We start from the raw sequence: 13,922 nt of genomic DNA, 5'->3' as shown, positions 1-13,922 counted from the left end.
TGTGAATTATTTTTCATACTGTTTATTATAACTCCAACCCAGATGTCTTAAGTTGGTGAACGTCACTAAGTGTTCATACATCTAAATGTGGCTAAATGCCACCTAACCCACACCAAAGATGTATGATTATGATTTTAGATTACTGAGGACATTTTTAGACTCCTGTTAAGAATTTGTTTTAATGTATATCTGAGCCAAGTTTTTTGTGCTAAATTTTGTTTTCTAGAATATAAGAATCAGTAGACACAGCAGATGTCAATAATTACAATTTAATGCTCGTAATTATAACTTTCAAATATGTAACTTGATGTGTGGATGTCTTTCACAAGTAAATGAATAAAGGCAGTAATTGATTGCATTTACCATTGAAGATGTAGCCAAGTAAACCAAAGCAGATAACTAGGGAAGAATTTTCTTAATTTATGAAGTTACTTGAGCTACCTGCAACTGCCTGTAACCAGCCTGTACTCCCAGCAACCTAGGAGCCTGAGGCAGGACAGTCACAAATTCAAGACCAACCTTTGTCACTTAGTGAGACACTGTCTCAACAAAAGTAGGGCTAGGCATATAGCTTCCTGGCAGAGTGCTCTTGGGCCCATTATTTGAGAGTAGATCTAGTAAGATTTAATCATTCAACCATATCATTTAATTAATGAATTACTTTAAAATATACTCTTTAAATGACTTTTTATCATTATTAATCTGGCTTTTCTTTTTTCTTTTTTTTTCCAGATACTGTTTTGTGTTTGCTTTGGGATACCTCACAGTGTGCCAAATCACTAGAGTCTATATCTTTGATTATGGACAATATTCTGCTGATTTTTCAGGGTAAGATTAAAACTTTATCTTTTGTAACTCTTGGTTAAAATAAAATAAAATATAGTTGCATTTACTAGTTCCAGTGAAAAACTATCAAACATTTGAGTTCAAAATTCCTTTTTGAATTTAGAATTTTTCTTATCATAGTTGGTTTCTTTATAATACTTTATGTCACAAAATATTATTCTAAATATATAACAATTTAATTTCTTACATAACATCCTGATATTGAAAGCATTTTCTAATTCTGATAGAGATTTCAGCAATAATTAATGATTCTGGAAATTTAGCCCCCTGGAACCCATATTCTTGCTGCTTGCCCTCTCCCTCCCCCACCCGCTCACCTCCTTACCCCCTCTCCCTTTCTCACTATCTCCACTCCACTTATCTGACAATAGTTTCAACAATAGTGGAGGTGACTTCAGGCTTCCATTGCTGCAGAGGGGGTTCATTCCCTCCCTGGCCAGTTAGGTCTGTCCTGTTCTAGTAGCTGTTGGAGTTTCTGTTAAGACACCCTGCTGCACAAGCCCTTGTCTCCTGATTCACTCCCCCTTCTACACAGGGGTGTCTTCATACACAGTGGGCCAGGTGGGGAGGGGGAGATTTTAAACATCAGTGTTCTTTATGTCGGGCTCTACAGCTTTCTCCTTGGACAGCATACAGAAAATGCTAGGTCAGTCTTGAGTCATTGGACAGCACAATAATCAGTAATAGATCCAATTAAGAAAAAGTAAATTGGAAACAAATTAGACAAAACAGGTTATAATACTTCTGGAGAAAAAAAATGGGCCCAAATTGATGAAAAAAAAAATCACTTCTGTGAAACAGAAGATGACCCATCTTTTTCTCCCTAAAGAGACCAAGTGGGTTTACTGTACAGATATAAAAGTAGTCTTGAATGAAAGTAGGTTGCTTGAGAAACAAAACCAAGTGAAAACAGAAGGATGCCATAAAGGATGCCATAAAAACCAATTAAACCAACTAACTAGAAATTTCACTCAAAATGAGTAAAATTGAGATGCATACCTAGATCGCAGAAAAGGAAAGCAGACTGTAAATCTTCTTACGAGTGAGTAGTAGGTGTTCTCGAAGAAATTGAGCTGTGGCTGGGTGCAGTGGCCATGGGTGTAATCCCAGCTCTGGAAGCTGAGATAGGAGGATGGCAAGCTCAAGGACAGCCTGAGCAGCTCAGTGAAACCCTGTCCCAAAAAGGGGCTGGGTATGTAGCTCAGTGGTAGAGCACCCTTGGGGTCCGTCTTTAGTTTCCGTGTGTGTGTGTGTGTGTGTGTATACACATGTGTGTGTGTGTGTGTATATATGTGAGTATATACACATATGTATATGGATGAATGAATAGATAAGTAGAAATTGAGCTCCTAAACAGAATCACATGTTGTCACATGTTGTTATCATAGTGTAATGAAGTTAGGAAGTATTTAAAAAGTTTCACAGTCACTGCAAAAATTAACCTAAGAATAGTGATCATGTTGCCCTTGTTCATCTTATATCCTTAGTGTAGTAGCACACAATGGTAATAAATATTTAATTGAATTAGAAATAATACTTAAGGGAAAAAGTAGAAAATACAATAGGAAAGGGAAAAACCCAAATAGGGAAACATGAACCATGCAGACAAACTGAATCGAGAGGTGAATTCATAGCTTTGAATACTTGCATTGTAATAAATGAGAAATAAATTAGGCATTTAATATAAAATAGAAACAAAAAGAATTTTCTCAACTAATTTAGTTTACGAATGTTGAAAATAGAAATGTTAACATCAGCAACTAAGCTGACAGTGCCGTGCAATCATTACTTTTCAACCCCTGGAGTCCTAGGACTCCGTGGTAAGTTCTGCAGGCAGTGCAAGAGGATAAGGAGCTAAGCCACTGAGGTTCTAGGTCTCCCAGTCTTGCTTCAACCCCACTTAAGGTTTTACTAGTTAATATTTTAGGATTCTACATATTTCATTAAGAAGTCTTTTCTTTATTTTTTAAAACCACCAGATATAAAAGTAATTTAGTATAATCCATTGAATTGATCATACAACCAAGTGGGTTGATGCTAATACAGCTTTGTGTGACCAGTCCAGAGAGACCCTTACTACCTTTTCTTCAGTTTGAAATTAGTCATTACCCTTTTCATTTCTCTCATCTGCTGCTCCAAACTCTTTTCATTCTCTAGTCCTCCACCTAACATCTCACCGTATTAGCTAGTGATAGGCTACCTGCTGTTACACAGTCACATAACTTCAGTGGAAGTTATGGACTTTACTTCTCATTCACGTTACAGTTCACTGAGGATGGTGCTTCCATTCCACACAATAACTTAGGGGACCAGGCCCTTTGTTTCTTGTATTTTCACCTCCTTCAGGCTCTCTGGCAACTTCTTCTAAGTTGATGGGGCAGGTGGTGTCTTTGCACAAGGTATGTACACATACAATTCAGGATATGTTTAAAAAATTAATTAGATAAGAGGAACTTTTTTTAAAAAAATACTATTGTAGTTGTCAGTGGACCTTTACTTTTTGTTTACTTGTGGTGCTGAGAATCAAACCCAGTGCGTCACACATGCTAGGTAAGCACTGTACCACTGAGCTACAACCCCAACCCAAGAGGAACTCTTTTTTAAAAGATATTTTTAGTTGTAGATGGCCACAATAACTTTATTTATTTTTTGATGTGATGCCGAGGATAGAACTCAGTGCCTCACATGTGCTAGGTAAGTGCTCTACCCCTGAGCTACAACCCCAGCCCCTAAAAGGGTCTGTTAATAGAAGTTTCTACTTATGGAAAGATTGAAAGCTGAAATTGTTAGAGCTTAGATTAGCCTTAGAAAATAGATACAAGAGCTGGGTACTGTGGCACATGCTTGTAATCCTAGCGGTTGGGGAGGCTGAGGCAGGAGGATCATAAGTTCAAGGCCAGGCTCAGCAAAAGCAAGGCACTTAGCAACTCAGTGAGACTCTAAATAAAAATACAAAAAATAGGGCTGGGGATGTGGCTCAATGTGAGTTCAATTCCCACTACCAAAAGAAAAAGAAAATAGATACAAGAGAAATATAAAACAACAAAATAGTTTTCCTTTATACCAACAATAATCAATTAGAAAACATAGAGGTTTCAGAAGCAATAAAAACTATGAAATATCTAGGAATACAAGTTTTAAAAAACGAGCAGGATTTCTGTGTGAAAACTAAAACTTTTATTCTAGGACATTGAATACTAACTTGAGAATCATTCATTCATAAGAATAGTAAAATTCAGTTTTGTAAGGACGGTAATTTTCCTTTTGTTAACCTGACACTGAATGTGGTAAAAGTTGGGGTTTTGATAGAGATAAGATAAAGTGATTGAAAAGTTTGTCTGGAAGGTTAAATTCTTGAGAGTAGTAAACTCAGTATAAAGATTGCTACTGTCTATAAAATAAGAATCATTAAGCCAGGTATAGTGGTGCACACCTGTAATCCCAGTGACCTGAAGAGGAGGCAGGTGCATGGTATGTTCAAGGTCAAGAACTTGTCTTAAAGTCAAAAGGACTGGGGGTGTAGCTCAGGGGTAGAATACCCCTGGGTTCAATCCCCAGTGACCCCCTCCCAAAAGGACAAGAGTCATTAAAATACTATGGAACTGACGACATAGGAGTAGACAAATCAAGAAAGCCAGGGTAGAGGACCTAGAAGGAGAGACCCCAGGGATTTAAGAATAAAAATACAGAACAGCAATGGTGGGATCAAAACCAGTGGGCAAGCCTGGCCCAGTTCTTCAGCACCAGGACATCAGGAGGAGGAGGGAAAAGCAGATCCTTACCTCACATGGAGATTGACAAATTGTAGATGAAGGCAAGAGCAGTTTTTCTGGCAGAAGGATAATGAATTCTGATTGAAATATGTTGATTTTTGTGATGCCAAAGAGATTTTTAAATATGTCTACCAAAAAAAGCTATGTGTGACATAATTTTCCGTTCAATTCCAGACTCTGTCTTAGCAGAGCAGACGGAAGCAGATGCTCAGTAAGCTACTCGCTGTGGCTTAGCTGGGCCTGTCCTTGGTGGGGGTGGTGTGCCTTCTGGAAGGTGCTTTTGTAGGTGACAGTTCTGTTAAGCACATGCAATGACAGGCCCTGGTCCCAGAACTGCAGATGTGATTTGTTCCCTTCATTACTCTCTTCAGCTGTATTTAGGTGCAGAGTTTAAGTTTAGGGAACTTTTCGCCTTCTGTGAAAGGAAGACAAAGGCCCTTGCTGCTCTTTGTGACCTTCCTCTGCCTTGCAGTGCACCCAGAAGCAGCTGTAAATGGGGTGACTAAATTATTCAACTGCTCGCAAGCCATGGTGTTCCACTTGTCCTGGTTCATCCTGTGGGAGTATCTCCCAACCCCTTGACCTACATTTGTCTACAGGAACCATCCTGTCTAGCTGCTGCTAATAGGGCTCAGGTGACTGTGGGTGAAGAGACACAACCTGTTTATCATTTGTCTGTCCCCCACCCATGCCTGGGCTTTTCCTCTGAGTTTATGGATGTTACAAGGCAGTGCAGCATAACCTCTATCAGAAACATACCGCGCTGAGAGGACCAGGGGCTGAAATGGAGTATCAAATTCCTTGCATGTACAGTTTTGTCAAAATGAAACCAACTTCTATGTATAACTATAATGCTCTAATTAACACAGGCCTGCAGAGCCCCTCACAGCTTTTCAGGTCTGTCTCTCCTGTTCTTTCTTTGGCAGTACTTTTGTTTACCCTGTTCTCTGCTTGGAACAGCTTTCCAACCATATCTGCCTGTCGAAACCTCCCAAATCTTATTTGAGATATTTCCCCCTTGGCTCTGTCGGTGTGAAGTTTCACTCACCTCTGCACATTTCTTCAGTATTGTGCTTTGCACTTGACACTTGTTTATGTAGTTACAGTAGCCCCTTTACCCGTAGGAGGAGCTCCAAGACCCACAGGAGGTGTCTGGAACCACAGTAGCACCAGACCCTCCATGCACTGTGCCTCTTCCTATATCTACAGATCTGTGATCAGCTTTGACATTCACTAAGGGAAGTACCTTACAGCTTTTCTTGGGCATATCTGAAATTCTGTCAGCACTACTTGTGTACTCGGGGACATTATCAACTAAAGTAAGACTTACTCAGGCACAAGCATGTGATGCTGTGACAGTTGATACCATAACTAACACAGCTAGGAAAGGACTGATGGATGGGTGATGCATGCAGCATGGACAGAGGAGTGGCTCACAACCCCAGTGAGACACAAGGGAAAGGCACAAGATTTCATCCTGTTACGTAGAGCTATATGTAGTTTAAAGCCTAGGAAGTATATATATTTGTGGAATTTTCCATTTGGTATTTTCAGATTTTGTTTGGCAATTGGTAATCAAAACCACAGAAATTGTGACTGAGGGTGAGGAAGCCACTGCACTCGTGCCCCTGCTGATGCTGCTCTAGGCAGGAGGCCTCTTTAGGAGCAGCGCTGCCACGGGATGGTTGTGTCCCTCCAGTGCCTTGCTCTTGGTAGCAGTTCCAACATGTGCTAGAAGAAGGCTGGATGTTGGACAGGGCTAGTGCTTAGCAACATCTGTGACTCAGATACTGTCTAAGGGCTTTGTTGTATTGCCATTTCATTTAACCCCACGGTGGCAGTGTGGTCCCCTTTTTATAGACAAGGACAGTTGTGAAAAATGTTAACTAAGGCCCTCTTCCTTGAGGGTGAGTGGTGGAGTTGGGTCTGTGTTTTCTGACCTCAGTGTCCAAATGCCTCCTCATACATCCCACGTGTCCTCCTGTGGGCATCCCTCTGGGCACACCTCGCCCCAGCTGGCTCCCCTTCCCTATGGTCTCCGCTCCCTGCCTTCCTCCCCAGTCAGCCCTGTTCTTATAGTTAATATCCCTGTTCAGAAACCTTGGTGGCGTCGGGTGTTGAACTCAGCATCAAATGCAGGGTCAAAGCTCATTCAGCCCTGTTGCCTTTACCTTCAGAATATACCTGGAATGGGCTGCAGACACTTGTCCTGTTCCCTGGTCTGAGCCACCATCCCTTCCTACCTGCCCTCTACCCCTCTGTCACTGTTCAACCCAGAGTCAGAATGGTTCTGTTTAAAACCTAATCACCTCATAGCCTAAATTCTTCCAGGAGTTCTCTGCCTCAGATTGAAGCCACAGTGCCCTGCCGAAGCCTGCCAGCTCTGTTTCCTCCTGCCTGTCTTAGTGTCCTGTCCTCCTCAATTCCTGTGCAGTTAGACTCTGCCCGTGGGCTGCTGAACTTGCTTCTCTCTCCTGGATATTCACCCCAGGTGTCCATGGGCTTGTTCTCTGTTAGGAGCCACTTTCCAGATATGGCCAGTGCCCACCTGTGTCCAGCACTCCCTGCTTCTTTTACTGTGCAGCTCTTGGTGACATCTGGCATGCTGTATGTTTACCTGCTTCTTCATTATAATCTCTCTCTCTCCACTGCTGTCTACCACGGGACGGACTTTGTCTTGTCCACACTCTGTCTCCAGCACCTGGAGTGGTGCTTGGTGCATTTTAGATGCCCACTAATGCTTGTTTTCTAGATGAGAGAACAAGTAAACGATGGGTGCAGGACTCTGATCTCAGCAAGCCTTCCAGCCTGCGTTTGGCATTAGGCAAGTGGGGTTGGTTTGGTGTGAGCCCCACTTTTTGTGGATAAAGAGTACTTGTGTCCCTAGGGATGACTGAGAGTGGGTAATTGACAGTTTGCCTTGTGCTGAGGTGATTGATATCCTAGTCTCAAGCTGACCATTTACCTAGTAGGTCTCTGTAGAAGATTTGTAAGATTAACATACAAGCATCAACTTGAGTTCCGTAGTCTGGGAGAGATAAGGGAGCACTTCTTCAGAAAGCAAGTGTTCATTTAACCCTTCCTTCTCCAATAGTGTATAACGACAGCTGAGGGTCCGTTGTTGTAGAACCACTTCTACTATTGTTCTTTGTAGGGAAACGTGTAAATATTTTTAAAATTTTTTACAGCCTTTCCTCCTTTTTGTTTTAAGAAGCCTGGAGTTTCAAAATTCTGTACCTCATGAGTATTTTAATTTATATTAGCTGAAACTGTTCCATTAGTTTATTTATTTGACTAGTTAGATTCCATGTTTTCCTACATTCCTAGCAGAGTCTCCCTGGATGAAAATTTCTGTAATACTATTTAAATACAGTGATGCTGTGATACACAGAAGCAAGAGGAAGTCCCACTGACTCTTCCTTGGCGGGTCCTGGAGCCCTCTGCTCCCCTGCCTGCCCTCCAGCTCCCAGCCTCCCCCTGGGAAACAGGCGTGGTTATTTCAGACTTTCCTGGGACCTGGGAGGGGAACATGTCAAGAGTTCCTTTCTACACAAATCCAGTGGAGAGATAAAAGTATCAGTAAAGGTGAGAATGAAATAATTGGGAGAGTCGCTCTGATTGTCCTGAAAAAGATTTTGGGAACATATTGTGCTGTTGAAATCTGCAGCTTGCTTCTATGGCTAGTGGTGTTGGTTTTACTGGGGTGGGGGGGTGCCTCTCTGTCCAGCAACGTCTACTGACAGAGTGAGGGCCGCACATTCCCTTGGCTCTGTTCTGCCTCCCCGCAGTGCCTTTGCTGGGCTGCAGTCATCTGTCTGTTTACCTGCCGCTTCCTTCTTAACTCTTCTTAGACCTTTTATCCCACACTGACTTTCCCTTTGTAGTCACTCTATGATAATTTTACCTTCTGTTCTTTTCTTAAATTCACCATTGCCCTGAAGACAGTTTGGGCCAAAGGCAGTTGTGAGACCCTGGGTTGGATCCTCAGCACCACATTTAAAAAAAAAAAAAAAGATATTGTGTCTATCTTTATCTTTTAAAAAAATAATTAATTAAAAACAAAGGGAATGTTTGGGGCTGATGATCACCAGTAAAGGAAACAGAAACAACTATGAGACAGTTTCATAAACCAGGCAGTACTTTGTGTATCAGGTGTCAGTTTCTGAAGGCACAAAGATAAGGCAGTGTTCCTGCTGTTGAATAGTTCATGGGTATTTTTTGTGATGACAGAGAAATAAACAGTCTTACTTTAGTATGACAAATGCTTTCAGTGGTGACAGTGGACAGATGGAGAGGAGTGTTACTGCCTGTGGAGACACCTCTTGGGTAGACACCTAGCAGGGTCACTTCATTTTGTGTTTTTACAGTATTCCTGTCTGGTATCAGGCTGAACTGTGTGTTGGAGGTTCAGTATGGAGGGCGTTGGGCTTCCCTGCTTCATGGGCTTCTAAAGAGAGAGATTGCTGGGCACAGTGGAGCACCCTGTAATCCCAGCTACTTGGGAGGCTGAGACAGGAGGATTGCAAGTTCAAAGCCAGCCCAGCAATTGAGCGAGACTCTGACTCAAAATTTCAAAAAAGGACTGGAGATGTGACTTGGTGGTAGAGCACCTCTGGGTTCAGTCCCCAGTATCACCACCAAAAAAAAAAAAGAAGAAGAAGAAAAAGAAGAAGGGAGACACTTTAAAAATAACCATTGTAATGTAATGAATATAAGAACTGCAAACATGAGAAACACCTTGAAAGAAACAGACAAGAAGCTGAGATGAGTTGGAATGTGTGAGTGTGGGCATCTGTGCAGCGGAGCTGTTTGACATAGGGCCTCTTGGACAGAGAGTTACTTTCAGGCTGAGACTTGATGGAGGGGCTGTAGGTCTTTTTGCATCACAGCTCCAGAAGAGTAACCCACATGCACCCATGTGCCAACTCTTCTCCCAGCTGAGCATGACATCCTGAGGTTCTGCATCCCTTGCATCTGGTGAAATAGAAGTTGCATGAAGGTGCAGAATGTGGGTGGGGACAGTGTGGGCAAGTATTCAGAAAGCATTTTGAACATCTTACATATGATACCTGGAAACTTACCATGTCACTGAGTTGATTAAATTTAATAATTATCAGTTAATTATGTTTTAAGGTGACTTGAGGATTAGACTTTTAGATCTGAGATGGCTTTCATAATTTACTGGTAGGATAAACTAAGACGAGAATTAGGCAGGGTGAGAAAAGTGGTACTTTTTTCCCAGGGGAATGGAAGAGGTAGAGCAGGTTTATGGTCCTTAAGATCATGAAGGATGCTCTCTGTCTCTTTTTTAATTTATTTTTTTAGTTGTAGGTGGACACAATACCTTTATTTCATTTTTATGTGGTGCTGAGGACTGAACCCAGCATGTCACCTACACTAGGCGAGCACTGTACCCCTGAGCCACAACCCCGGCCCCATGAAGGATGGTCTTCGAAGCCTAGAGGGCATGAGTCTGCTCTCCAAGCAGAGGGGGATTAGGCTGACCGAGGAATGATTTCTTGGGAATGTGTGGTCTAAACACAGGTCCCCTCCCTTAAGTCTTGGATTTTCTTCCACCCTGGCCTGTCAGGTGTGGAGGAGGAGCCCACATGCTCACGGGCCATGTTCCCGTCTGCTTTCTAGAGTGGAAGTTTTGGAAACAGGCCCTCAGACTGTGGGCCGACATTGTGAGACATAGTGTAACTAGTGTCCTGTCTTGACACGTTGAGAGACACCGATTGTTTGCCAAAGGTGGCCATTGGCACTGCACGACTATGCTGTGAGCAGAGAGGTGGGAGAAGAACAGACTTCTCCTGGTGGGGTCAGCTCCCTGCCCCTCCTGCCTAGTGCAGGTGAGTCTCTGCCAGGAGGGTGCAGTGAGACGTTCTGCTCCAGGCACACAGAGTACATGTGTTGCCTCCAAGCAAATGAATTTCATGCCTTTTGTTTTTGCAGTTTCCCAAATTAAATTAACCTAACCTAAGGTAACTGTGTCTGCAGTACCAGGGGTAGAACCCAGCTGCCTGCTTGCTGGGCAAGCACTCCACCCCTGGACCACACCCACATTCCTATCTGTGCTTCCGGTGTAGCTCATTTTTTTTCCTTTCCAAATTATCCATTTAATTAGAACACTTCTAAAAAATGGGGGAAGTGTTGCCATTGTCTTGCTTGCAACTTGATTTTGAAGTCCTCTTTTCCTTCAAATAAGCCTCAGCTCCTGTGCCTGGCCTGCCCTGCTCGGTGGCTGGCATGCACTGCTTTGAGAGCAGGGAAGGGGCAGCTGCCCCTGTTCTCCTTTCCTCCTCCCTGTGCTGTTGCCCTCACCTCTCCCACTTCTCACCCAGACGCCCTTGTCTCCCACCCCTTCGCCTTTCCCAGGCAGTCATGTCCTACCTTCCCCTACTCATGGCTGGAGGCAGCAGCTGGCAGTGTGGTGTTGAAGGAGGTGCTGGGTCACAAGAGGCCAGGTGTGTGACCTCTGGACCTCCTTTTCTGGGGCATGAAATGAAGAGACAGAACCTGATCACTGGCTCACAGAAGACCCCTGGTCTTGAAATCCCTTTTATGGTAGAAGTGCCATCATTTTGTAGTCCCCTAAGAGGAATGAACTCTCTCTACATGCCTTAAGTGCTTTGACTTTCCTCATTTAAACCTCCTGCCTTTTGTCTGTTGTAGCCCGATGATGATCATCACTCAGAAGATCACCAGTTTGGCTTATGAAATTCATGATGGTAAGAATTCTGAAATTAATTCTTCATTTCTGAATATAGTCCCATTCAAATAATCTTTTGCTTGAGATACTACCACAGTTCTCTGCTCCCCGCAGAGTGCCAGGACAGCATGGGGTGAGGTGGGGGTTAGGGCTTGGGCTGCCAGAGCAGGCTTGCTGCCCTGGTGGCTTCTTTGTTCTGCTTTGTTGGCTTGTTTGAAGTCCTGCAGTTGGAACTTGGAGCCTCGCAGATGCCGGGCAAGTGCTGTACCCTAGAGCTACATCCCAACCCTACCTTGATTTCTTTTTTAAATATTTATTTTTTAGATGTATGTGGTCACACAATATATTTTATTTTTATGTGGTGCTAAGGATTGAACCCAGTGCCTCACGTGTGCTAGGCGAGCACTCTACCACTGAGCCACACCCCCAGCCCCCTACCTTGATTTTTAATTCAGTTCAGCAATAAAAAGTGAAGTAGCAGATCCAATCATTTGGCCCACATTAGTGACAATTTAAAATACAAAGGAAAGAGACTTTGGGTCTAAATCTACTTTCATTTCTGTTTCATCTCTGCCTTAAATTTATATTAAAATTTTTATGTTTTCCTACCCCTCCCTCTATATTTACAATGCATAGGTACATATTTACATACATTTTTTAGGGTAAGCATTTATATATTTTATTTCAAATGGACGTGTAACCACAGGAAATGATAGCAGTTAGAACTCTGAATCACAAAATTTAGGCTCTGGTTTCTTTGGAGATGGAAGAGTGATCCCTGGAGCCCCGTGTGCCTCCTCCACCCAGCTGTGCCCACTGCAGCCAGAATGCACTGTACAGTTAGGGGCCAGCCTTGACAAAGCTGTGAAGAGAGGAAGGGTGTTCCTCTTCTTTGGCTAATGACAAGCAGAATTAAACGACTTAGCTTTTTGAAGGAATAGAGGGAGAGAATAGATGACTTTCAAGGAGTCTCAAATACTTGTTTAATCAGATGTGTGTATTCAACAGCAACTCAACGTCTGCCCTTCTGATGTGGAGATCTGAGGCAGGGAGAGGCAGAACTGGCATCTGAGTCTCTGTGGGGTGGTGGCAGCTGAGACAGAGATGGCCTTTGAGGGGGGCACATTCCTGTTTCAGGTTTCTCATATGTAAAGTCATAGTTCGAGATCCCCTTTGGAGGGTCTTTTCAAGGGATAATAGCTGATTTGTATTGTCTCACGGGTTCATGTCCTCAACAGTGAAGTGGGTAGTGCTCTCCAGACAGGGTTCTAAACCAGTCGTGAAACTTTAAGTTATCTTTGGGGCTGAGACTTCCACATCCTGATGATGACAAATCATGCCCAGGACTCTGGGAGGAAAATGTAGGAAAGTCACGGATCAGGGATCTAATTTTATTGGTTTAGAAGCACATGAGAATATATATTCAACTCAGAGCTTTAAAAAAAAAAAAAAAAGCAGCAGAACTTCATTTCCTAACCTGTTCTTTTAGTTATTTCTTTGGAGCAGTTTAGATTTTGTTTAGCCTTGGCAATAGTTGAAGAGTTTAGACTTCAAAATGGTGTCCCTGCAATCGGCCTCAGTCCATTCTCCTGGTCTCCTAGGCTGGCCCTGCTGCATCCATACCCTGCCACTTGATGCTCACGGGGCAGAGGATTGGCCCTCTGGCCTGATTCCCCAGCAGTCTTACAAAGGAGGGCCTCCTCATCTGTGCGTTGGGGACACCAAGCCCATTCAACTCACCGTGTCATTGAATTCATGCCTCATACTTGCTACAGTGAAGACTCCGGCAAAGTTGATCAGAATCAAAAGGACTTGTAGTGTGGTCTGGAGGAAAACAGGCTCAGGTTTCCAGGAGTCCCCAGTGCAGTTCCAGAGGATGTGCTGCATCCCCCAGCAGCAAGTCACAGCAAGGCCTGAGAAGTGTGGCCTGCTAGGGAGTTCGCTAGGACTCAGCACCCAAGGCTTTTAGGGACCAGTCACATAGGCACCCAGAGGGCAAGCAGGACTTCACAGTAAGTAATATTGTTGGCACAAACTGTCCAAATATGAGGAGCATTGGTCTATTCTTTTGCTTTTTTGGTACCGGGAATTGAACCCAGGGGCACTTTGCTACTGAGCCATATCCCCAGACTTTTTAAAATTTTTTTATTTTGAGACAAGGTCTTGCTAAGTTTCTTAGAGCCTCAACAGTGGAGACTGGTCTCAAACTTGTGATCCTTCTGCTTCAGCCTGGAATTACAGGCATGTGCCACTGCACCTGGCATAAGAGAGCATTTATATTGGTAGGGACATTTTGCCAACTCAGTGAGCCCTGGGTCTATCTTCTTACCAGTAGGCCTTTCTGAGCACTGCAGGCTCAGCAGGTGGGGCCTTTCTCTGCAGTCCCTGGTCTTTTTTCAGAGGCCACCCCGGGGCAGTGCTCACACAGGCAGCCTCAGGAAGCAGGTGCTCTTTGGTCTTGGAAACTGCTAGGCGTGATTTTCAGACATCTCATCACCCTCACAGGATTGGCCTACCTCCCTCTCTTTCCTTCTGGTTTTGAAGTATGCGTGTGGCATTGCTGAGGCCTCAGGTAGATGAGGTCCTGAGGT

General features: G+C 43.5%; 1 protein-coding gene across 2 annotated transcripts in view; it reads left to right on the top strand.

Annotated features, from left to right (window-relative positions):
• The window catches only part of Mboat2 (membrane bound glycerophospholipid O-acyltransferase 2), a 133,886-nt gene that overhangs the window by 92,222 nt on the left and 27,742 nt on the right, over nt 1–13,922 (top strand). The window contains exons 4-5 of one of the 2 annotated variants that reach the window (XM_076833189.2): nt 733–828; nt 11,295–11,350. In XM_076833189.2, coding sequence (XP_076689304.1) covers nt 733–828; nt 11,295–11,350 — 152 coding nt within the window. The remainder of the gene's footprint in view (nt 1–732; nt 829–11,294; nt 11,351–13,922) is intronic. The other variant, XM_076833190.2, reaches the window with a different exon arrangement.

This window comes from Callospermophilus lateralis, chromosome 14 (genome assembly GCF_048772815.1).
Source record: "Callospermophilus lateralis isolate mCalLat2 chromosome 14, mCalLat2.hap1, whole genome shotgun sequence".
Lineage (NCBI taxonomy): Eukaryota > Metazoa > Chordata > Mammalia > Rodentia > Sciuridae > Callospermophilus > Callospermophilus lateralis.
The sequence above is the reverse complement of the archived record's forward strand: the minus strand, read 5'-3'. Positions and strand labels throughout refer to the sequence as shown.